Source organism: Salvelinus namaycush, chromosome 32 (assembly GCF_016432855.1).
Source record: "Salvelinus namaycush isolate Seneca chromosome 32, SaNama_1.0, whole genome shotgun sequence".
In the NCBI taxonomy this organism is placed as follows: domain Eukaryota; kingdom Metazoa; phylum Chordata; class Actinopteri; order Salmoniformes; family Salmonidae; genus Salvelinus; species Salvelinus namaycush.
This window is the reverse complement of record NC_052338.1, coordinates 30,680,000-30,707,412: the sequence shown is the minus strand read 5'-3', so window position 1 is coordinate 30,707,412 and position 27,413 is coordinate 30,680,000. Positions and strand designations below refer to the sequence as shown.

Here is a 27,413-nt window from a genome sequence, read left to right as displayed (position 1 = left end):
CTGAGCTCTGTAGTAGTGTGTATCACTATGAGGAGAAGCTGCTGTTTAGCATGGCTGAGCTCTGTAGTAGTGTGTATCACTATGAGGAGAAGCTGCTGTTTAGCATGGCTGAGCTCTGTAGTAGTGTGTATCACTATGAGGAGAAGCTGCTGTTTAGCATGGCTGAGCTCTGTAGAGGCCTGGATCGTGTTCATTAGGGCACAGCGTTTTAAAACGTTTTGCAACAGGCAATGAAAATGATCATTTTCTATTGAACAGGTCTCGATTGTCTCTCCCTGTTCCACTCTGTTCTCTTATGCTTGGTGCCGGAAAAACAGGAGCTATGCTTTAGGTGAACCACGGGCAATCCCCCCTCCACACCCCCTGCTTTACTATAGCAGAGCTGCTGGATTCATGGCTATAAATTCTTGGTTCTTCTCCAAACAAGGCTGTTGGATTGTTTAAAAGGGCTTGGTTTCTGCCTCTTCATACGAACACACAATAAATAACTCCCCTCAATCCCTCTGAGGTGCAAAACTTCTAAGGTCTGACCCTCTCTCCCTCCCTAATCCCCCCTAATGCACTGGGGCTGTCCTAGCCATTCCAAATATTGACCCAGGCAGGCTGGCTGGCTGGCAGGCAGGCAGGCAGGATAGAGAATGGGACCGGTGGTCAGGTTCTTAACAATAGGTTCTGAGGGCTCTGAGGGCCAGGCCCAGAGATAGGATCACTGAACAGGCTTAATTAGCCCTAAATGAGGGGCTGAGGGCTCCATCCTGTGATTCACATATTAATCCACAGCCCAGTGGGAGAGGCTGCTGAACACGCTCTCCTGGCTAGAAGAAGTGGACCTACATACAGTAGCAGACAGACAGACAGGCAGGCTAGGGAATGGATGACAGAACACAGGCAGCACCAGGGTCGTGTTCGTCTGGGATTAGGCACCAGGGTCGTGTTCATCTGGGATTAGGCACTAAAGTCGTGTTCATCTGGGATTAGGCACTAAGGTCGTGTTCATAATGGGATTAGACACTAAGGTCGTGTTCATGTGGGATTAGGCACTAAGGTCGTGTTCATCTGGGATTAGGCACTAAGGTCGTGTTCATGTGGGATTAGGCACTAAGGTCGTGTTCATGTGGGATTAGGCACTAAGGTCGTGTTCATCTGGGATTAGGCACCAGGGTCGTGTTCATCTGGGATTAGGCACTAAGGTCGTGTTCATCTGGGATTAGGCACTAAGGTCGTGTTCATGTGGGATTAGGCACTAAAATCGTGTTCATGTGGGATTAGGCACTAAGGTTGTGTTCATCTGGGATTAGGCACTAAGGTCGTGTTCATCTGGGATTAGGCACTAAGGTCGTGTTCATCTGGGATTAGGCACTAAAGTCGTGTTCATCTGGGATTAGGCACTAAGGTCGTGTTCATCTGGGATTAGGCACTAAGGTCGTGTTCATCTGGGATTAGGCACTAAAGTCGTGTTCATGTGGGATTAGGCACTAACATCGTGTTCATGTGGGATTAGGCACTAAAGTCGTGTTCATCTGGGATTAGGCACTAAAGTCGTGTTCATCTGGGATTAGGCACTAAAGTCGTGTTCATCTGGGATTAGGCACTAACATCGTGTTCATCTGGGATTAGGCACTAAAGTCGTGTTCATGTGGGATTAGGCACTAAGGTCGTGTTCATCTGGGATTAGGCACTAAGGTCGTGTTCATCTGGGATTAGGCACTAAGGTCGTGTTCATGTGGGATTAGGCACTAAGGTCGTGTTCATGTGGGATTAGGCACTAAGGTCGTGTTCATCTGGGATTAGGCACCAGGGTCGTGTTCATCTGGGATTAGGCACTAAGGTCGTGTTCATGTGGGATTAGGCACTAAAATCGTGTTCATGTGGGATTAGGCACTAAGGTTGTGTTCATCTGGGATTAGGCACTAAGGTCGTGTTCATCTGGGATTAGGCACTAAGGTCGTGTTCATCTGGGATTAGGCACTAAGGTTGTGTTCATCTGGGATTAGGCACTAAGGTCGTGTTCATCTGGGATTAGGCACTAAGGTCGTGTTCATCTGGGATTAGGCACTAAAGTCGTGTTCATGTGGGATTAGGCACTAACATCGTGTTCATGTGGGATTAGGCACTAAAGTCGTGTTCATCTGGGATTAGGCACTAACATCGTGTTCATCTGGGATTAGGCACTAAAGTCGTGTTCATGTGGGATTAGGCACTAACATCGTGTTCATGTGGGATTAGGCACTAACATCGTGTTCATCTGGGATTAGGCACCAGGGTCGTGTTCATCTGGGATTAGGCACCAGGGTCGTGTTCATCTGGGATTAGGCACCAAACGGAAAGAACGAAGGCAGACTGAAACAGGGAGTGTCTATCTCAACGACTTTTCAAATAAGAAACTCAACTTTTTGTTCTAATTTAGTTTTAAACTGGTTTGCTACAGGTGTGCCCAGCTGAACAAGACCCTGGGGTAGGTGCGGCCTGGTGTTTGTGTTCGTAAGGTAGTGTGTGCCCCCCCCCCCCCCCCCCCCCAAAAGCTTTCAGACCCTCTAATCATGTCTTTGTTTCTCCTGGCCTCCTCTCACAGAACTGGCCAATCAGTTCCAATACAGCCTCCTACAAGAGTCCCAGCAAGGGGAGTCCTGGGAGAATGGTAAGGGTTGTGTTCTCATGTAATTATACCATATAGTAGCTGGCCTAGTGTCAGATATATGTTCAGACTTACTGGTTCGATATTACTAAACACATTCTTATGACAGATTTGTTTTCACACCTTATGTCATGAACCTAATTCGGTGGTTGGTTAATATGATGATGATCAAAGATGTGAATACTTCCGGTATTTTAGGTTGCTCTGGATAGGAGATAAATGACTAACACAGATATCCCCCAAGATGGTGTTGTGAATAGCACATCAGCCAGTTGAACACAGCACACAGGTGACCTGTTTTTCCTCAGCCCCCTGGCAACCTGGCCTGCTTGACAACGCTTTTGTTTAGGGCGTCTTGGCTCAAACAAAGACAAAGGCAGGACCCTATCATTCAGCTGTCTGTGATGTGAGCCTTGCCAGCCAGATCAATAGTTTGACTACAGTCACGTCTACACTTGTCCCTTAGCTGGTTAGGAGGGTGTTACGACGTCACTGCACATTTCTCACATACTAGATTTGTCAAACATCTTTCTTCACAATTGTGTAAATTGGTTATGGAGGCTGTACTATTTGAAGACTTTGGCCTGATGTGTGGATCTCTGTTAATAGCAGCTGAGGTACAGCATTTTCTTAGACATTCTTTCCTAACTACACATCTGGAATATTTTAGATCAATGGGTTAATGGTAAAACTAGTTTTTGGTAGAGAAATCAAATTCTACTTATTTTGTTACTCCCTAGGCAGTAGTGTAGCCATGACAACTGACAGTTTAGTATTTAACCGTTTCTGGGTGTTTTTCCTTCCTATAAACACCATAGTAAACATGATATCCTTTCACTGAGGATTCAACCACACACGACCCCTCATCCCACCACCACACACACACGACCCCTCATCCCACCACCACACACACACACACGACCCCTCATCCCACCACCACACACACACGACCCCTCATCCCACCACCACACACACACACACGACCCCTCATCCCACCACCACACACACACACACGACCCCTCATCCCACCACCACACACACACACACGACCCCTCATCCCACCACCACATACACGACCCCTCATCCCACCACCACATACACGACCCCTCATCCCACCACCACACACACATGACCCCTCATCCCACCACCACATACACGACCCCTCATCCCACCACCACACACACACGACCCCTCATCCCACCACCACACACACACACACGACCCCTCATCCCACCACCACACACACACACACGACCCCTCATCCCACCACCACACACACACACACGACCCCTCATCCCACCACCACATACACGACCCCTCATCCCACCACCACATACACGACCCCTCATCCCACCACCACACACACGACCCCTCATCCCACCACCACACACACACACACGACCCCTCATCCCACCACCACACACACACACACGACCCCTCATCCCACCACCACACACACACACACACACGACCCCTCATCCCACCACCACACACACATGACCCCTCATCCCACCACCACATACACGACCCCTCATCCCACCACCACACACACACGACCCCTCATCCCACCACCACACACACACGACCCCTCATCCCACCACCACACACACACACACACGACCCCTCATCCCACCACCACACACACACACGACCCCTCATCCCACCACCACACACACACGACCCCTCATCCCACCACCACACACACACGACCCCTCATCCCACCACCACACACACACGACCCCTCATCCCACCACCATACACACACGACCCCTCATTCCACCACCACACACACACGACCCCTCATCCCACCACCACACACACACGACCCCTCATCCCACCACCACACACACGCACACGACCCCTCATCCCACCACCACACACACACACACGACCCCTCATCCCACCACCACACACACACGACCCCTCATCCCACCACCACACACACACGACCCCTCATCCCACCACCACACACACACGACCCCTCATCCCACCACCACACACACACACACACGACCCCTCATCCCACCACCACACACACACACGACCCCTCATCCCACCACCACACACACACGACCCCTCATCCCACCACCACACACACACACGACCCCTCATCCCACCACCACACACACACACACGACCCCTCATCCCACCACCACACACACACACACGACCCCTCATCCCACCACCACACACACACACACGACCCCTCATCCCACCACCACACACACACACACGACCCCTCATCCCACCACCACACACACACACACGACCCCTCATCCCACCACCACACACACACACACGACCCCTCATCCCACCACCACACACACACACACGACCCCTCATCCCACCACCACACACACACACACGAACCCTCATTCCACCACCACACACACACGACCCCTCATCCCACCACCACACACACACATGACCCCTCATCCCACCACCACACACACACATGACCCCTCATCCCACCACCACACACACACACACGACCCCTCATCCCACCACACACACACACACGACCCCTCATCCCACCACCACACACACACACACGACCCCTCATCCCACCACCACACACACACGACCCCTCATCCCACCACCACATACACGACCCCTCATCCCACCACCACACACACACGACCCCTCATCCCACCACCACACACACACACACACGACCCCTCATCCCACCACCACACACACACACGACCCCTCATTCCACACACACACACACACGACCCCTCATCCCACCACCACACACACATACACGACCCCTCATTCCACACAGACACACACACGACCCCTCATCCCACCACCACACACACACACGACCCCTCATTCCACCACCACACACACACGACCCCTCATCCCACCACCACACACACACACGACCCCTCATCCCACCACCACACACACACACACACGACCCCTCATCCCACCACCACACACACACACACACGACCCCTCATCCCACCACCACACACACACACACACGACCCCTCATCCCACCACCACACACACACACGACCCCTCATCCCACCACCACACACACACACGACCCCTCATCCCACCACCACACACACACGACCCCTCATCCCACCACCACACACACACACGACCCCTCATCCCACCACCACACACACACGACCCCTCATCCCACCACCACACACACACACACGACCCCTCATTCCACCACCACACACACACGACCCCTCATCCCACCACACACACACACACGACCCCTCATTCCACCACCACACACACACACGACCCCTCATCCCACCACCACACACACACACGACCCCTCATCCCACCACCACACACACACACGACCCCTCATCCCACCACACACACACACACGACCCCTCATCCCACCACACACACACACACGACCCCTCATCCCACCACACACACACACACGACCCCTCATCCCACCACCACACACACACACACGACCCCTCATCCCACCACCACACACACACACACACGACCCCTCATCCCACCACCACACACACACACACACGACCCCTCATCCCACCACCACACACACACGACCCCTCATCCCACCACCACACACACACGACCCCTCATCCCACCACCACACACACACACACGACCCCTCATCCCACCACCACACACACACACGACCCCTCATCCCACCACACACGCACACACGACCCCTCATCCCACCACACACACACACACGACCCCTCATCCCACCACCACACACACACATGACCCCTCATCCCACCACCACACCCAACGACCCCTCATCCCACCACCACACACACACGACCCCTCATCCCACCACCACACCCAACGACCCCTCATCCCACCACCACACCCAACGACCCCTCATCCCACCACCACACACCCAACGACCCCTCATCCCACCACCACACACACACACGACCCCTCATCCCACCACCACACACACACACGACCCCCCATCCCACCACCACACACACACACGACCCCTCATCCCACCACCACACACACACACGACCCCTCATCCCACCACCACACACACACACGACCCCTCATCCCACCACCACACACACACACGACCCCTCATCCCACCACCACACACCCAACGACCCCTCATCCCACCACCACACACCCAACGACCCCTCATCCCACCACCACACACACACGACCCCTCATCCCACCACCACACACACACGACCCCTCATCCCACCACCACACCCAACGACCCCTCATCCCACCACCACACCCAACGACCCCTCATCCCACCACCACACACCCAACGACCCCTCATCCCACCACCACACACACACACGACCCCTCATCCCACCACCACACACACACACGACCCCTCATCCCACCACCACACACACACACGACCCCTCATCCCACCACCACACACCCAACGACCCCTCATCCCACCACCACACACACACGACCCCTCATCCCACCACCACACACACACGACCCCTCATCCCACCACCACACACACACGACCCCTCATCCCACCACCACACCCAACGACCCCTCATCCCACCACCACACACACACGACCCCTCATCCCACCACCACACACACACACACACATGACCCCTCATCCCACCACCACACCCAACGACCCCCCATCCCATCACCACACCCAACGACCCCTCATCCCACCACCACACACACATGACCCCTCATCCCACCACCACACACACACACACACACATGACCCCTCATCCCACCACCACACACACACACACACACACATGACCCCTCATCCCACCACCACACCCAACGACCCCCCATCCCACCACCACACCCAACGACCCCTCATCCCACCTCCACACTAAACGACCCCTCATCCCACCACCACACCCAACGACCCCTCATCCCACCTCCACACTAAACGACCCCTCATCCCACCACCACACCCAACGACCCCTCATCCCACCACCACACCCAACGACCCCTCATCCCACCACCACACTAAACGACCCCTCATCCCACCTCCACACTAAACGACCCCTCATCCCACCTCCACACTAAACGACCCCTCATCCCACCACCACACTAAACGACCCCTCACCACACCCAACGACCCCTCATCCCACCACCACACCCAACGACCCCTCATCCCACCACCACACCCAACGACCCCTCATCCCACCTCACACTAAACGACCCCTCATCCCACCTCCACACCCAACAACCCCTCATCCCACCACCACACACACACACACGACCCCTCATCCCACCACCACACTAAACGACCCCTCATCCCACCTCCACACTAAACGACCCCTCATCCCACCACCACACACACGACCCCTCATCCCACCACCACACACACGACCCCTCATCCCACCACCACACCCAACGACCCCTCATCCCACCACCACACTAAACGACCCCTCATCCCACCACCACACACACGACCCCTCATCCCACCACCACACTAAACGACCCCTCATCCCACCACCACACCCAACGACCCCTCATCCCACCACCACACCCAACGACCCCTCATCCCACCTCCACACTAAACGACCCCTCATCCCACCACCACACACACGACCCCTCATCCCACCACCACACTAAACGACCCCTCATCCCACCTCCACACTAAACGACCCCTCATCCCACCACCACACTAAACGACCCCTCATCCCACCACCACACTAAACGACCCCTCATCCCACCACCACACCCAACGACCCCTCATCCCACCACCACACCCAACGACCCCTCATCCCACCTCACACTAAACGACCCCTCATCCCACCTCCACACCCAACAACCCCTCATCCCACCACCGAACACACACACACGACCCCTCATCCCACCACCACACTAAACGACCCCTCATCCCACCTCCACACTAAACGACCCCTCATCCCACCACCACACACACGACCCCTCATCCCACCACCACACACACGACCCCTCATCCCACCACCACACCCAACGACCCCTCATCCCACCACCACACTAAACGACCCCTCATCCCACCACCACACACACGACCCCTCATCCCACCACCACACTAAACGACCCCTCATCCCACCACCACACCCAACGACCCCTCATCCCACCACCACACCCAACGACCCCTCATCCCACCTCCACACTAAACGACCCCTCATCCCACCACCACACACACGACCCCTCATCCCACCACCACACTAAACGACCCCTCATCCCACCTCCACACTAAACGACCCCTCATCCCACCACCACACTAAACGACCCCTCATCCCACCACCACACTAAACGACCCCTCATCCCACCACCACACCCAACGACCCCTCATCCCACCACCACACTAAACGACCCCTCATCCCACCACCACACCAAACGACCCCTCATCCCACCACCACACTAAACGACCCCTCATCCCACCTCCACACTAAACGACCCCTCATCCCACCTCCACACTAAACGACCCCTCATCCCACCTCCACACTAAACGACCCCTCATCCCACCTCCACACTAAACGACCCCTCATCCCACCTCCACACTAAACGACCCCTCATCCCACCTCCACACCCAACGACCCCTCATCCCACCACCACACCCAACGACCCCTCATCCCACCACCACCCAACGACCCCTCATCCCACCACCACACTAAACGACCCCTCATCCCACCACCACACTAAACGACCCCTCATCCCACCACCACACTAAACGACCCCTCATCCCACCACCACACTAAACGACCCCTCATCCCACCACCACACTAAACGACCCCTCATCCCACCACCACACTAAACGACCCCTCATCCCACCTCCACACTAAACGACCCCTCATCCCACCTCCACACTAAACGACCCCTCATCCCACCACCACACTAAATGACCCCTCATCCCACCACCACACTAAATGACCCCTCATCCCACCACCACACTAAACGACCCCTCATCCCACCACCACACTAAACGACCCCTCATCCCACCACCACACCCAACGACCCCTCATCCCACCACCACACACACACACACGACCCCTCATCCCACCACCACCACACACACACACACGACCCCTCATCCCACCACCACACACACACACACACACGACCCCTCATCCCACCACCACACACACACACACGACCCCTCATCCCACCACCACACACACACACACGACCCCTCATCCCACCACCACACACACACACACGACCCCTCATCCCACCACCACACACACACACACACGACCCCTCATCCCACCACCACACACACATGACCCCTCATCCCACCACCACACACACACGACCCCTCATCCCACCACCACACACACACACACACGACCCCTCATTCCACCACCACACACACACGACCCCTCATCCCACCACCACACACACACATGACCACTCATCCCACCACCACACACACACATGACCCCTCATCCCACCACCACACACACACACGCGACCCCTCATCCCACCACACACACACACGCGACCCCTCATCCCACCACCACACACACACACGCGACCCCTCATCCCACCACCACACACACACACGCGACCCCTCATCCCACCACCACACACACACGACCCCTCATCCCACCACCACATACACGACCCCTCATCCCACCACCACACACACACGACCCCTCATCCCACCACCACACACACACACACACGACCCCTCATCCCACCACCACACACACACACACGACCCCTCATCCCACCACCACACACACACACACGACCCCTCATCCCACCACCACACACACACACACGACCCCTCATCCCACCACCACACACACACACACGACCCCTCATCCCACCACCACACACACATACACGACCCCTCATTCCACACACACACACACACGACCCCTCATCCCACCACCACGCACACACACGACCCCTCATTCCACCACCACACACACACGACCCCTCATCCCACCACCACACACACACACGACCACTCATCCCACCACCACACACATACATGACCCCTCATCCCACCACCACACACACACACGCGACCCCTCATCCCACCACACACACACACGCGACCCCTCATCCCACCACCACACACACACACACGACCCCTCATCCCACCACCACACACACACGACCCCTCATCCCACCACCACATACACGACCCCTCATCCCACCACCACACACACACGACCCCTCATCCCACCACCACACACACACACACACGACCCCTCATCCCACCACCACACACACACACACGACCCCTCATCCCACCACCACACACACACACACGACCCCTCATCCCACCACCACACACACATACACGACCCCTCATTCCACACACACACACACACGACCCCTCATCCCACCACCACACACACACACGACCCCTCATTCCACCACCACACACACACGACCCCTCATCCCACCACCACACACACACACGACCCCTCATCCCACCACCACACACACACACACACGACCCCTCATCCCACCACCACACACACACACGACCCCTCATCCCACCACCACACACACACACACACGACCCCTCATCCCACCACCACACACACACACGACCCCTCATCCCACCACCACACACACACACGACCCCTCATCCCACCACCACACACACACGACCCCTCACCCCCCCACCACACACACACACGACCCCTCATCCCACCACCACACACACACGACCCCTCATCCCACCACCACACACACACACACGACCCCTCATTCCACCACCACACACACACGACCCCTCATCCCACCACACACACACACACGACCCCTCATTCCACCACCACACACACACACGACCCCTCATCCCACCACCACACACACACACGACCCCTCATCCCACCACACACACACACGACCCCTCATCCCACCACACACACATACACGACCCCTCATCCCACCACACACACACACACACACACGACCCCTCATCCCACCACCACACACACACACACGACCCCTCATCCCACCACCACACACACACACACACGACCCCTCATCCCACCACCACACACACACACACACGACCCCTCATCCCACCACCACACACACACACACACGACCCCTCATCCCACCACCACCACACACACGACCCCTCATCCCACCACCACACACACACACGACCCCTCATCCCCACCACCACACACACACACACGACCCCTCATCCCACCACACACACACACACGACCCCTCATCCCACCACACACACACACACGACCCCTCATCCCACCACCACACACACACGACCCCTCACCCCACCCCCACACACACACGACCCCTCATCCCACCACCACACACACACACGACCCCTCATCCCACCACACACACACACACACACGACCCCTCATCCCACCACACACACACACACGACCCCTCATCCCACCACCACACACACACATGACCCCTCATCCCACCACCACACCCAACGACCCCTCATCCCACCACCACACCCAACGACCCCTCATCCCACCACCACACACCCAACGACCCCTCATCCCACCACCACACACACACACGACCCCTCATCCCACCACCACACACACACACGACCCCTCATCCCACCACCACACACCCAACGACCCCTCATCCCACCACCACACACCCAACGACCCCTCATCCCACCACCACACACACACGACCCCTCATCCCACCACCACACCCAACGACCCCTCATCCCACCACCACACCCAACGACCCCTCATCCCACCACCACACCCAACGACCCCCCATCCCACCACCACACCCAACGACCCCTCATCCCACCACCACACACCCAACGACCCCTCATCCCACCACCACACACCCAACGACCCCTCATCCCACCACCACACACACACACGACCCCTCATCCCACCACCACACACACACACGACCCCTCATCCCACCACCACACACACACACGACCCCTCATCCCACCACCACACACACACACGACCCCTCATCCCACCACCACACACCCAACGACCCCTCATCCCACCACCACACACACACGACCCCTCATCCCACCACCACACACACACGACCCCTCATCCCACCACCACACACACACGACCCCTCATCCCACCACCACACCCAACGACCCCTCATCCCACCACCACACACACACGACCCCTCATCCCACCACCACACACACACACACACATGACCCCTCATCCCACCACCACACCCAACGACCCCCCATCCCATCACCACACCCAACGACCCCTCATCCCACCACCACACACACATGACCCCTCATCCCACCACCACACACACACACACATGACCCCTCATCCCACCACCACACCCAACGACCCCCCATCCCACCACCACACCCAACGACCCCTCATCCCACCTCCACACTAAACGACCCCTCATCCCACCACCACACCCAACGACCCCTCATCCCACCTCCACACTAAACGACCCCTCATCCCACCACCACACCCAACGACCCCTCATCCCACCACCACACCCAACGACCCCTCATCCCACCACCACACTAAACGACCCCTCATCCCACCTCCACACTAAACGACCCCTCATCCCACCACCACACTAAACGACCCCTCACCACACCCAACGACCCCTCATCCCACCACCACACCCAACGACCCCTCATCCCACCACCACACCCAACGACCCCTCATCCCACCACCACACCCAACGACCCCTCATCCCACCTCACACTAAACGACCCCTCATCCCACCTCCACACCCAACAACCCCTCATCCCACCACCACACACACACACACACGACCCCTCCTCCCACCACCACACTAAACGACCCCTCATCCCACCTCCACACTAAACGACCCCTCATCCCACCACCACACACACGACCCCTCATCCCACCACCACACACACGACCCCTCATCCCACCACCACACACACGACCCCTCATCCCACCACCACACACACGACCCCTCATCCCACCACCACACACACGACCCCTCATCCCACCACCACACCCAACGACCCCTCATCCCACCACCACACTAAACGACCCCTCATCCCACCACCACACACACGACCCCTCATCCCACCACCACACTAAACGACCCCTCATCCCACCACCACACCCAACGACCCCTCATCCCACCACCACACCCAACGACCCCTCATCCCACCTCCACACTAAACGACCCCTCATCCCACCACCACACACACGACCCCTCATCCCACCACCACACTAAACGACCCCTCATCCCACCTCCACACTAAACGACCCCTCATCCCACCACCACACTAAACGACCCCTCATCCCACCACCACACACACGACCCCTCATCCCACCACCACACTAAACGACCCCTCATCCCACCACCACACCCAACGACCCCTCATCCCACCACCACACCCAACGACCCCTCATCCCACCTCCACACTAAACGACCCCTCATCCCACCACCACACACACGACCCCTCATCCCACCACCACACTAAACGACCCCTCATCCCACCTCCACACTAAACGACCCCTCATCCCACCACCACACTAAACGACCCCTCATCCCACCACCACACTAAACGACCCCTCATCCCACCACCACACCCAACGACCCCTCATCCCACCACCACACCCAACGACCCCTCATCCCACCTCACACTAAACGACCCCTCATCCCACCTCCACACCCAACAACCCCTCATCCCACCACCACACACACACACGACCCCTCATCCCACCACCACACTAAACGACCCCTCATCCCACCTCCACACTAAACGACCCCTCATCCCACCACCACACACACGACCCCTCATCCCACCACCACACACACGACCCCTCATCCCACCACCACACCCAACGACCCCTCATCCCACCACCACACTAAACGACCCCTCATCCCACCACCACACACACGACCCCTCATCCCACCACCACACTAAACGACCCCTCATCCCACCACCACACCCAACGACCCCTCATCCCACCACCACACCCAACGACCCCTCATCCCACCTCCACACTAAACGACCCCTCATCCCACCACCACACACACGACCCCTCATCCCACCACCACACTAAACGACCCCTCATCCCACCTCCACACTAAACGACCCCTCATCCCACCACCACACTAAACGACCCCTCATCCCACCACCACACTAAACGACCCCTCATCCCACCACCACACCCAACGACCCCTCATCCCACCACCACACTAAACGACCCCTCATCCCACCACCACACCAAACGACCCCTCATCCCACCACCACACTAAACGACCCCTCATCCCACCTCCACACTAAACGACCCCTCATCCCACCTCCACACTAAACGACCCCTCATCCCACCTCCACACTAAACGACCCCTCATCCCACCTCCACACTAAACGACCCCTCATCCCACCTCCACACTAAACGACCCCTCATCCCACCACCACACCCAACGACCCCTCATCCCACCACCACACCCAACGACCCCTCATCCCACCACCACCCAACGACCCCTCATCCCACCACCACACTAAACGACCCCTCATCCCACCACCACACTAAACGACCCCTCATCCCACCACCACACTAAACGACCCCTCATCCCACCACCACACTAAACGACCCCTCATCCCACCTCCACACTAAACGACCCCTCATCCCACCTCCACACTAAACGACCCCTCATCCCACCACCACACTAAATGACCCCTCATCCCACCACCACACTAAATGACCCCTCATCCCACCACCACACTAAACGACCCCTCATCCCACCACCACACTAAACGACCCCTCATCCCACCACCACACCCAACGACCCCTCATCCCACCACCACACCCAACGACCCCTCATCCCACCACCACACCCAACGACCCCTCATCCCACCACCACACCCAACGACCCCTCATCCCACCATCACACCCAACGACCCCTCATCCCACCACCACACCCAACGACCCCTCATCCCACCACCACACCCAACGACCCCTCATCCCACCACCACACCCAACGACCCCTCATCCCACCACCACACCCAACGACCCCTCATCCCACCACCACACCCAACGACCCCTCATCCCACCACCACACCCAACGACCCCTCATCCCACCACCACACCCAACGACCCCTCATCCCACCACCACACCCAACGACCCCTCATCCCACCACCACACCCAACGACCCCTCATCCCACCACCACACCCAACGACCCCTCATCCCACCACCACACCCAACGACCCCTCATCCCACCACCACACCCAACGACCCCTCATCCCACCACCACACCCAACGACCCCTCATCCCACCACCACACCCAACGACCCCTCATCCCACCACCACACCCAACGACCCCTCATCCCACAACTCCTCTCTTTTATTGGGAAGTGAAGAACCAGGGGGTTCTTCCGCCAGAGACTGGGGCGGCTCTACAAATGACTGCCCCCAATTCTGCTCTTCCATTATCTGTGTCAATGTGGGTTTGAGCAACTGTTTAGAAAGCAACCTCGTGCCTGATACCTGGTGTGTTTCTCTCAGGCGAGTCGTCCGACATAGCCCTGAATAAGCTCAAGTGTCCCCACTGTAACTACATCGCCAAGCACCGGAGAACACTAAAGAGGCACCTCATCATTCACTCCGGCGTCCGCTCCTTCAGCTGCGACATCTGTGGCAAGCTGTTCACCCGCAGAGAGCACGTCAAGAGACATTCCCTGGTAAGACCCTATCCGAACTGTTCATTCCCTGGTTAGACCCTACCCGAACTGTTCATTCCCTGGTTAGACCCTACCCGAACTGTTCATTCCCTGGTTAGACCCTATCCGAACTGTTCATTCCCTGGTTAGACCCTATCCGAACTGTTCATTCCCTGGTTAGACCCTATCCGAACTGTTCATTCCCTGGTTAGACCCTACCCGAACAGTTCATTCCCTGGTAAGACCCTACCCGAACTGTTCATTCCCTGGTTAGACCCTACCCGAACTGTTCATTCCCTGGTAAGACCCTACCCGAACTGTTCATTCCCTGGTTAGACCCTACCCGAACTGTTCATTCCCTGGTAAGACCCTATCCGAACTGTTCATTCCCTGGTAAGACCCTATCCGAACTGTTCATTCCCTGGTTAGACCCTACCCAAACTGTTCATTCCCTGGTTCGAATCCAGGCTGAATCACATCCGGCTGTGATTGGGAATACCATAGGGCGGCGCACAATTGGCCGAGCGTTTTCCAGGTTTGGCCGGAGTAGGCCATCATTTGTAAATAATAATTTGTTCTTAACTGACTTGCCTAGTTAAATAAAGATTCAATAACAAATAATTAAGCTCCCGGCTGCTATCAAATCCACATTGACATTATCCCACCCCTAGTTAGCCAAACCTAACAAACCTGCCAATACATTTTCAGCAATATCGCTGGTCTGTCTGTGTGGCGTGCATGTCTGTCTGTCAGTTTGCATAGCCAGTTTAGATCATGATAACTGTCTTGTGGGTAGACAGAAAGACATTCCCCCAAAACCTTCTCAATTAAATGTTAACTGCAAAGTAAGCATATCTGCTGTAATCATGGTTGTTTATATTAATCTGGTGGGCTTTTGTTTTGCAAACTCTGTCATGACATATGCAGCATAAAAACTAGACCAGCAAATTCCTCTGTCGCAAAATGCTCAATTAAAGGGGTATAACACCCTAAAAATGATTTTCTGATATGATTTCAGTGTTGACATGGACTCAGAACATCCCATTTCGTTGTTTCTCTATGAATAATTGTAATTTTGAGAGTAAAAAAAATAGATAAATCCCCAAACCAGGCAAAACATTATCACACAGAGACACCCCCACCTCCCTCTTCAAAACATTATCACACAGAGGCACTCCCACCTCCTTCTTCAAAACATTATCACACAGAGACACCCCCACCTCCCTCTTCAAAACATTATCACACAGAGACACCCCCACCTCCCTCTTCAAAACATTATCACACAGAGACACCCCCACCTCCCTCTTCAAAACATTATCACACAGAGACACCCCCACCTCCTTCTTCAAAACATTATCACACAGAGGCACTCCCACCTCCTTCTTCAAAACATTATCACACAGAGACACCCCCACCTCCCTCTTCAAAACATTATCACACAGAGACACCCCCACCTCCCTTTTCAAAACATTATCACACAGAGACACCCCCACCTCCCTCTTCAAAACATTATCACACAGAGACACCCCCACCTCCCTCTTCAAAACATTATCACACAGAGACACCCCCACCTCCCTCTTCAAAACATTATCACACAGAGACACCCCCACCTCCCTCTTCAAAACATTATCACACAGAGACACCCCCACCTCCCTCTTCAAAACATTATCACACAGAGACACCCCCACCTCCCTCTTCAAAACATTATCACACAGAGGCACCCCCACCTCCCTCTTCAAAACATTGTCACACAGAGGCACCCCCACCTCCCTCTTCAAAACATTGTCACACAGAGGCACCCCCACCTCCCTCTTCAAAACATTGTCACACAGAGGCACCCCCACCTCCCTCTTCAAAACATTGTCACACAGACACCCCCACCTCCTTCTTCAAAACATTATCACACAGAGACACCCCCACCTCCCTCTTCAAAAAAACATTATCACACAGAGGCACTCCCACCTCCCTCTTCAAAACATTATCACACAGCGGCACCCCCACCTCCCTCTTCAAAACATTAACACACAGAGGCACCCCCACCTCCCTCTTCAAAACATTAACACACAGAGGCACCCCCACCTCCCTCTTCAAAACATTATCACACAGAGGCACCCCCACCTCCCTCTTCAAAACATTATCACACACGGTACTCCATCACTCTGTCTTCCATCCTTTCTCTCTCTCTCTCCCTCTTTCTTTCTCTTTCTGTGTGTACTCCATCACTCTGTCCTCCACCCTTCCTTTCTCTCTCTCTCTCTTTCTTTCTCTCGCTTTCTCTTTCTGTGTGTCCTCCATCACTCTGTCCTCCATCACTCTGTCCTCCACCCTTCCTCTCTGTAGAAGTCTCTCCCATGACTTTAGCTGGATTGGGGAAGTGTCAGTTTCCCATTTCATATTTCAGCCTTAATTTATTGTTTTCAACTTTTGTATTTATGATTCCAGGATCTTTCCAGGAGTTTCTCAGTTCCATGTTTCCAATAACTCTGACAGCACATGAACACAGCATTAACCCTTGTCCCCCTCTCTCGTCCCCCTCCCCATCCCTACAGGTGCACAAGAAGGACAAAAAGTACAAGTGCATGGTGTGCAAGAAGATATTCATGCTGGCGGCCAGCGTGGGGATCCGGCACGGCTCACGGCGCTACGGCGTGTGTGCGGACTGTGCTGACTCCCACCAGGCCACGCAGGGGGGCCTGGAGTCCCTGGAGGTGTTCGTCCGCGAGGATGATGACTTTGAGGGGGAGGAGCCTGACGAGGACATGGCTGGGGAGGGGGAGGAGCCTAACGACAACGACCAATCCAACTTGGAGGGTGACACTAGTGCCGCCCCAGAGGATGACTAGCTCAGATAGAAACAAACAAAAAATAGTTCAAGATTTTTTTTACATTTAAATAAAGCTGGTAAACAATCAACAACTCCAAAGTGCTATCAAACCTTGAGGTTTCTTACACGGTTTAGTGTGTGAGACAAAGAGAGAAGCTTTGGTAGAGCAGGACTCCAAGATGTACAGATATGCTATGTGTCGCTCTGGGCCTAGTGCTCACTAGAGAAAAATTTAATATTGAAATCAGGTTTATGGTGATTTTGTTTTTTGGGGGGGGGGGGGGGGGTGTACAGCGTTTTTAGTTGCAATAGACCAATCATCTTAAGAAATATTATTTAATTTATGAAAGAAGTTTTTATGGTCTTATTCAATTCTATAATTTTTTTCTGTTTTGTTGTAAAACTGCTATCAATGAGGTTCAGTTTCAGTTTTCGACTGTACTTTCTGTCAAATCTGTAACTATATTGCTAGGTGCATGTTTTTAGAAGGAAGGACGTCAAAGAAAGGGCATTATTTGCCGACAGGAAGATTTGATGTTTAGATGACCTGAACATTATGATTACTATTCTATCTTTTCCCTGCACAAATCTTGGAACCAAAAAAATCTGTTTTGTGACTATTTTATCACAGCCATATTTCTGAGTTGAAGTTAAGTGGGCTGTGTTATTGTGCCAAGCAGAAAGCACACCAAGATTTATCAGGAAACAAAAAAAACTACTGAGAGAAAAAAAAGTTGAGCAGAGAAAAATCGAAAAAATATTTAGAAAAAAAGAAGCGAAAGTACAAGAGGAAATGTTATTAGCTAGCTTTATACAAATCACAGCACCACACAGTAACACTTTATAAAGCATTTTGACATTCACTTAAAGCTTGAATTTTGCCAAATGACAGAAATGTTTGGTGCTGTAATGTTTATGTCGCGAAATACTGGACCTACAGCTGTATATGATGTTTATAATCATAAAGCCTGAAATGACTCAGTTATATATATATATATTAATCAGCTATCTATAGAACACTGTTGTGCTACGGCGCCTATCAGGTATGCTTTGCCATTGTCTTTTTGTATTTAATGCACACACACGCTCACATACCATTTTGTAGAACTACCGGCAGTACTTGTAAACATGATATAGGGACCTAAGTTAAAAAGATACCTTTATATATATATATATATATATATATATATACGTGGTTTATATCAAGTAGTGATATATTATAGCTCAAAATATATATATATATATATATACTTTGAATCACTTGAACGTTGGGTGTTTGGTAGTATTTTAAAGAGTGCAGATATATGAAGTCTGAAAGAGAAACTCCATTTTGAAAAGTAGTAATTTTTACAATCAGTTTATTTAATTTGATAGAAGTATTTTTATTTTGTCTGCCAGGTAGGAAAACACTTTGTTCGATATAAACGAAAGATCTATGATGCGTAATAGACATGCACTTACTACTATTTTGCGTTCATGAAAATCATTTTGTTTTTCAATGTCTTTTCTTGCTTCCCCAAAGTGGGTCTGAATGGAACTATTTTCTCTTTTTCTTAGATGTTTTGTTATTTAATATTATTATATTGGCTCCGAAATGCAATCAAGACTGTTAATTTCTATCTATTTGTCCAACCAAATTGTTTATTAATTATTGTTGAGATAGCCAGGTAATCTCTACAGTATGTAGAGACCTGCTTGTGTATGTAATTGTCAGATAAAAAAAAACAAAAAAAACACTTTACCCTAAATGCATATATAGTTTTATTTGTCCTTTTATAATGTATTTTCTTTTCCTTTTTTATTTTATTTAATTAAGCACGTATTTGATAAGAAATATGGATTGTTTGCAGGTTAAAACCTAGGAACAGCAGTTTGTCCAAATGCAGTGGATATATTGAAGTGCTATAATTATACAGAAATGTTTGATCTCCCTGTACTCCAAATGCAAATGTATTTTAAAGAAAGCTCCTATAGAGATATCCTCATCCATGTTCGTAAAATATGATTTACCTTCAAATCACTGGGAGGGATTTTATATATGAAAAAAAAGAGATTTAGCTAGTTTATTTTACTTAATGGAACACACTCAGCTGCAGTCGGCTTGTGTAACATCTTGGCCTTGTGTTGTGTCATACTGGGTCGCCTTCAGAAGGCACTGTACTTGTCCAATATATATATATATATTTTTTAAATTTGTTTTAGTTTTCCATTGCAAAATGTGTCGTTACGGTGTGCCCTAATGAACACATCCCTAACCTTCCACTCTATCTGGTCACACTTGTGCTCGTCCATCAAACTATCCTGTTTCTCTTTTACTGTACAACGGATGATCTCAAGATGGCGTATTGTTTGAGATGTTATTATGCTGTACTGTAATGGACAAATCAAGTTAAACACTACTACAGAAACAGTTTTTTTTTTCTTTTTTCGGCTGTATTTTTTAAAAACAATGTTTTAAATTGTGTATTTTTCAACTCTCTCTTCAAACTACAGCGATGCAAAACCAATGGGCCTTTCCTGGGCTCAACCCTGAACACAAAACAAGTCAGGTTACTCTTTTTACATTTTTTTCTCAAGGTTTTCAAAAATGAATTACATTCTCCTTTTTCTGTTTCAATTGTACTACTGTTCCTCTATAATACATATTCAAAATAAAACGCTTAAACTTGATCTGTGGTTAATTTATTTCAGATGATTTTTTTAGCACTTCACGTTCTATTCTTTACCCATTTCTGATGACTCAGTCCTTATCTATGCTGTGTTTACATGGGGAAAGAACAGGTATTACTCAGTCCTTATCTATGCTGTGTTTACATGGAGAAAGAACAGGTATTACTCAGTCCTTATCTATGCTGTGTTTACATGGGGAAAGAACAGGTATTACTCAGTCCTTATCTATGCTGTGTTTACATGGGGAAAGAACAGGTATTACTCAGTCCTTATCTATGCTGTGTTTACATGGGGAAAGAACAGGTATTACTCAGTCCTTATCTATGCTGTGTTTACATGGGGAAAGGACAGGTATTACTCAGTCCTTATCTATGCTGTGTTTACATGGAGAAAGAACAGGTATTACTCAGTCCTTATCTATGCTGTGTTTACATGGGGAAAGAACAGGTATTACTCAGTCCTTATCTATGCTGTGTTTACATGGGGAAAGAACATCTATGGTTCACTATAACCTACAGTCATGATACACTGACCAAAAATATAAATGCAACGTGTGTTGGTCCCATGTTTCATAAGCTGAAATAATAGATCCCAGAAATGTTCCATACGCACAAAAAGCAGATTTCGCTCAAATTTTGTGCACAAATTTGTTCATATCTCTGTTAGTGAGTATTTCTTCTTTGCCAAAATAATCCATCCACCTGACAGGTGTTGCATATCAAGAAGCTGATTAAACAGCATGATCATTACACATGTACACCTCGTGCTGGGGACAATAAAAGGCCACTCTAAAATGTGCAGTTTTGTCACACAGCACAATGCCACAGATGTCTCAAGTTTTGAGGGAGGGTGCAATTGGCATGCTGACTGCAGCAACGTCCACCAGAGAAATTGCCGGATAATTTAATGTTAATTTCTCTACCATAAGCCACCTCCAATGTTGTTTTAGAGAATTTTGCAGTACGTCTAATCGGCCTCAACTGCAGGCCATGTGTATGGCGTCGTGTGGGCAAGCGGTTTGCTAATGTCAACGTTGTGAACAGAGTGACTCATGGTGGCGGTGGGGTTATGGTATGGACAAGCATAAGCTACAGACAATGAACACAACTGCATTTAGCAATGGCAATTTGAATTCACAGAGATACCGTGATGAGATCCCGAGGCCCGTTGTCGTGCCATTCATCCGCGAACCATCACCTCATGTTTCAGCATGATAACACAATTCTGTACACAATTCCTGGAAGCTGAAAATGTACAAGTTCTTCCATGGTCTGCGTACTCACCAGACATGTCATGCATTGAGCCTGTTTGGGATGCTCTGGATCGATGTGTACGACAGCGTGTTCCAGTTGCCGCCAATATTCAGCCAATATCCAACTTCGCACAGCCATTGAAGAGGAGTGGGACAACATTCCACAGGCCACAATCAACAGCCTGATCAACTCTATGCGAAGGAGATGTGTCGTGCTTCATGAGGCAAATTCTGGTCACACCAGATACTGTCTGGTTTTCTGATCCACACCCCTACTTTTTTTTTAAAGGTATCTGTGACCAACAGATGCATATCTGTATTCCCAGTCATGTGAAATCCATAGATTAGGGTCTAATGAATTTATTTAAATTGACTGATTTCCTTATATGAACTGGAACTCATGCTACGTTAATATTTTTGTTCAGTATACATCAAATTAAATTTTATTGGTCACATACACGTGTTTAGCAGATGTTATTGCGGGTGTAGCGAAAAGCTTGTGTTTGTAGCTCCAACAGTGCAGTAATATCTAACAATACACAACAATACACACAAATCTAAAGTAAAATAATGATATTAAGAATATATAAATATTTGGACAAGCAATGTCGGAGCGGCATAGACTGAAATACAGTATGTACATATGAGATGAGTAATGCAAAATATGTCAACATTATTAAAGTGTTTAGTGTTCCATTATTAAAGTGACTAGTGTTCCATTATTAAAGTGACTAGTGTTCCATTATTAAAGTGACTAGTGTTCCATTATTAAAGTGACTAGTGTTCCATTATTAAAGTGACTAGTGTTCCCTTATTAAAGTGACTAGTGTTCCATTATTAAAGTGACTAGTGTTCCCTTATTATAGTGACTAGTGTTCCATTATTAAAGTGACTAGTGTTCCATTATTAAAGTGACTAGTGTTCAATTATTAAAGTGACTAGTGTTCCATTATTAAAGTGACTAGTGTTCCATTATTAAAGTGACTAGTGTTTCATTATTAAAGTGACTAGTGTTCAATTATTAAAGTGACTAGTGTTCCCTTATTAAAGTGACTAGTGTTCCATTATTAAAGTGACTAGTGTTCCATTATTAAAGTGACTAGTGTTCCCTTATTAAAGTGACTAGTGTTCCATTATTAAAGTGACTAGTGTTTCATTATTAAAGTGACTAGTGTTCAATTATTAAAGTGACTAGTGTTCCATTATTAAAGTGACTAGTGTTCCATTATTAAAGTGACTAGTGTTCCATTATTAAAGTGACTAGTGTTCCCTTATTAAAGTGACTAGTGTTCCATTATTAAAGTGACTAGTGTTTCATTATTAAAGTGACTAGTGTTCCATTATTAAAGTGACTAGTGTTCCATTATTAAAGTGACTAGTGTTCCATTATTAAAGTGACTAGTGTTCCATTATTAAAGTGACTAGTGTTCCATTATTAAAGTGACTAGTGTTCCCTTATTAAAGTGACTAGTGTTCCATTATTAAAGTGACTAGTGTTTCATTATTAAAGTGACTAGTGTTCAATTATTAAAGTGACTAGTGTTCCATTATTAAAGTGACTAGTGTTCCATTATTAAAGTGACTAGTGTTCCATTATTAAAGTGACTAGTGTTTCATTATTAAAGTGACTAGTGTTCAATTATTAAAGTGACTAGTGTTCCATTATTAAAGTGACTAGTGTTCCATTATTAAAGTGACTAGTGTTCCATTATTAAAGTGACTAGTGTTTCATTATTAAAGTGACTAGTGTTCAATTATTAAAGTGACTAGTGTTCCATTATTAAAGTGACTAGTGTTCCATTATTAAAGTGACTAGTGTTCCATTATTAAAGTGACTAGTGTTTCATTATTAAAGTGACTAGTGTTCAATTATTAAAGTGACTAGTGTTCCATTATTAAAGTGACTAGTGTTCCATTATTAAAGTGACTAGTGTTCCATTATTAAAGTGACTAGTGTTCCATTATTAAAGTGACTAGTGTTCCCTTATTAAAGTGACTAGTGTTCCATTATTAAAGTGGCCAGCCTCTATGTGCTAGTGATGGTTATTTAACAGTCTGATGGCCTTGAGATAGAAGCTGTTTTTCAGTCTCTTGGTCTCAGCTTTGATGCACCTGTACTGACCTCGCCTTCTGGATGATAGCGGGGTGAACAGGCAGTGGCTCGGGTGGTTGTTGTCCTTGATGATCTTTTTGGCCTTCCTGTGACATTGGGTGCTGTAGGTGTCCTGGAGGGCAGGTAGTTTGCTACCAGTGATGCGTTGGGCTGACAGCACCACCCTCTGGAGAGCCCTGCGGTTGCGGGCAGTGCAGTTGCCATACCAGGCAATGATACAGCCCGACAGAATGCTCTCAATTGTGCATCTGTAAAAGTTTGTGAGGGTTTTAGTTGACAAGCCAAATTTCTTAAGGCTCCTGAGGTTTAAGAGGTGCTGTTGCGTGGTTGGACCATTTCAGTTTGTCGGTGATGTGTACACTGAGGAACTTTAAGCTTTCCACCTTCTCCACTACTGTCCCGTTGATATGGATAGGGGGATGCTTCCTCTGCTGTTTCCTGAAGTCCACGATCAGTTCCTTTGTTTTGTTGACGTTGGGCGAGAGGTTATTTTCCTGGCACCACACTCCCAGAGACCTAACCTCCTCCCTGTAGGCTGTCTCATCATTGTTGGTAATCAGGCCTACTACTGTTGTGTGGTCTGTAAATGATAAAAGAGAAGTTTATCATAGACAGTCTAACCTAATACACGTAGAGATGCTGCATCATCATAGATCACTGTCTTTTTTGTACAGCCCATCAACCTATACACTGAATGTACAAAACACTCAGTTTTTTTTTTCCATGACATGGACTGACCAGGTGAATCCAGGTAAAGCTATGATCCCTTATTGATGTCACTTGTTAAAGTGATGAAGGGGAGGAGACAGGTTAAAGAAGGATTTTAAAGTCTTGAGATCATTGAGACTTGGATTGTGTGTGTGCCATTCCGAGGGTAAATAGGCATGCCTTTGAACGGGGTATGGTAGTAGGTGCCAGGTCACACCGGTTTGAGTGTGTCAAGAACTGCAAGGCAGCAGGATTTTTCACACTCAACAGTTTCCTGTATGTATCAAGAATGGTCCACCTCCCAAAGGACATCCAGCCAACTTGAAACAACTGTAGGAAGCTTTGGAGTCAACATGGGCCAGCATCCCTGTGGAACATTTTCAACACCTTGTAGAGTCCATGCCCCGACGGATTGAGGCTGTTCTGAGGGAAAAAGGGGGTGCAACTAAATATTAGAAAGGTGTTCCTAATGTGTTGTAGTCAGTGTAAATAAAGATACAGTCCGCTAACCTATAATAAGGGTACTGCTCTGTCATCTAATATGACTCAATGCTGACATCTAGTGGTTGGGTTGGGCTATAAAACATTCAGTGATGAGATTCTTATTCTCGCCACAAGGTGGGAGCACTTCACCTCATCCTGTGTTACAGCCATAGACGTACAGCAAAGAGATAGCCCAGCTAGATCGCCATGGTTACAGTACTGTAAGTCAACACATCTCTGGCTCCATCAACTCAGCACCGCTAACACTCACAGACACAGGTACAGGTCAGCATGACGTGAAAGGGAGTTTATATCCTGTATCCTTAGATAGCAGTTGGTGTTACACAACATTCAAAGGTAGTTTGGTGGTTATACAGTATACTGAATCTCTGCAATGAACTCAGCAATAACCTGTTGGGGCGTTTGACAATCAGGCCTACTGTAAGTTACATTACATTAATACGTCAGGCCTACTGTAAGTTACTTTACATTAATACGTCAGGCCTACTGTAAATTACTTTACATTAGTACGTTAAGCCTACTGTAAGTTACATTACATTAGTACGTTAAGCCTACTGTAAGTTACATTACATTAATACGTCAGGCCTACTGTAAGTTACATTACATTAGTACATCAGGCCTACTGTAAGTTACTTTACATTAGTATGTTAGGCCTACTGTAAATTACTTTACATTAGTACGTTAAGCCTACTGTAAGTTACATTACATTAATACGTCAGGCCTACTGTAAGTTACATTAAATTAGTACATCAGGCCTACTGTAAGTTACTTTACATTAGTATGTTAGGCCTACTGTAAATTACTTTACATTAGTACGTTAAGTCTACTGTAAGTTATTTTATCTTAGTACATCAGGCCTACTGTAAGTTACTTTACATTAGTATGTCAGGCCTACTGTAAATTACTTTACATTAGTACGTTAAGCCTACTGTAAGTTACATTACATTAATACGTCAGGCCTACTGTAAGTTACTTTACATTAGTATGTTAGGCCTACTGTAAATTACTTTACATTAGTACGTTAAGCCTACTGTAAGTTACATTACATTAATACGTCAGGCCTACTGTAAGTTACTTTACATTAGTATGTTAGGCCTACTGTAAATTACTTTACATTAGTACGTTAAGCCTACTGTAAGTTACTTTATCTTAG

General features: G+C 50.0%; 1 protein-coding gene across 4 annotated transcripts in view; it reads left to right on the top strand.

Moving 5' to 3' along the window:
* The window catches only part of LOC120026980 (zinc finger and BTB domain-containing protein 10-like), a 29,725-nt gene extending 10,432 nt beyond the window's left edge, over nucleotides 1-19,293 (top strand). The window contains exons 3-5 of one of the 4 annotated variants that reach the window (XM_038971799.1): nucleotides 2,573-2,638; nucleotides 16,035-16,210; nucleotides 18,739-19,293. In XM_038971799.1, the coding sequence (XP_038827727.1) occupies nucleotides 2,573-2,638; nucleotides 16,035-16,210; nucleotides 18,739-19,032 (536 nt within the window). In that variant the 3' untranslated portion in view covers nucleotides 19,033-19,293. The remainder of the gene's footprint in view (nucleotides 1-2,572; nucleotides 2,639-16,034; nucleotides 16,211-18,738) is intronic. The other 3 variants (XM_038971800.1, XM_038971801.1, XM_038971802.1) reach the window with 3 other exon arrangements.
* The last annotated feature ends 8,120 nt before the right edge of the window (nucleotides 19,294-27,413 follow it).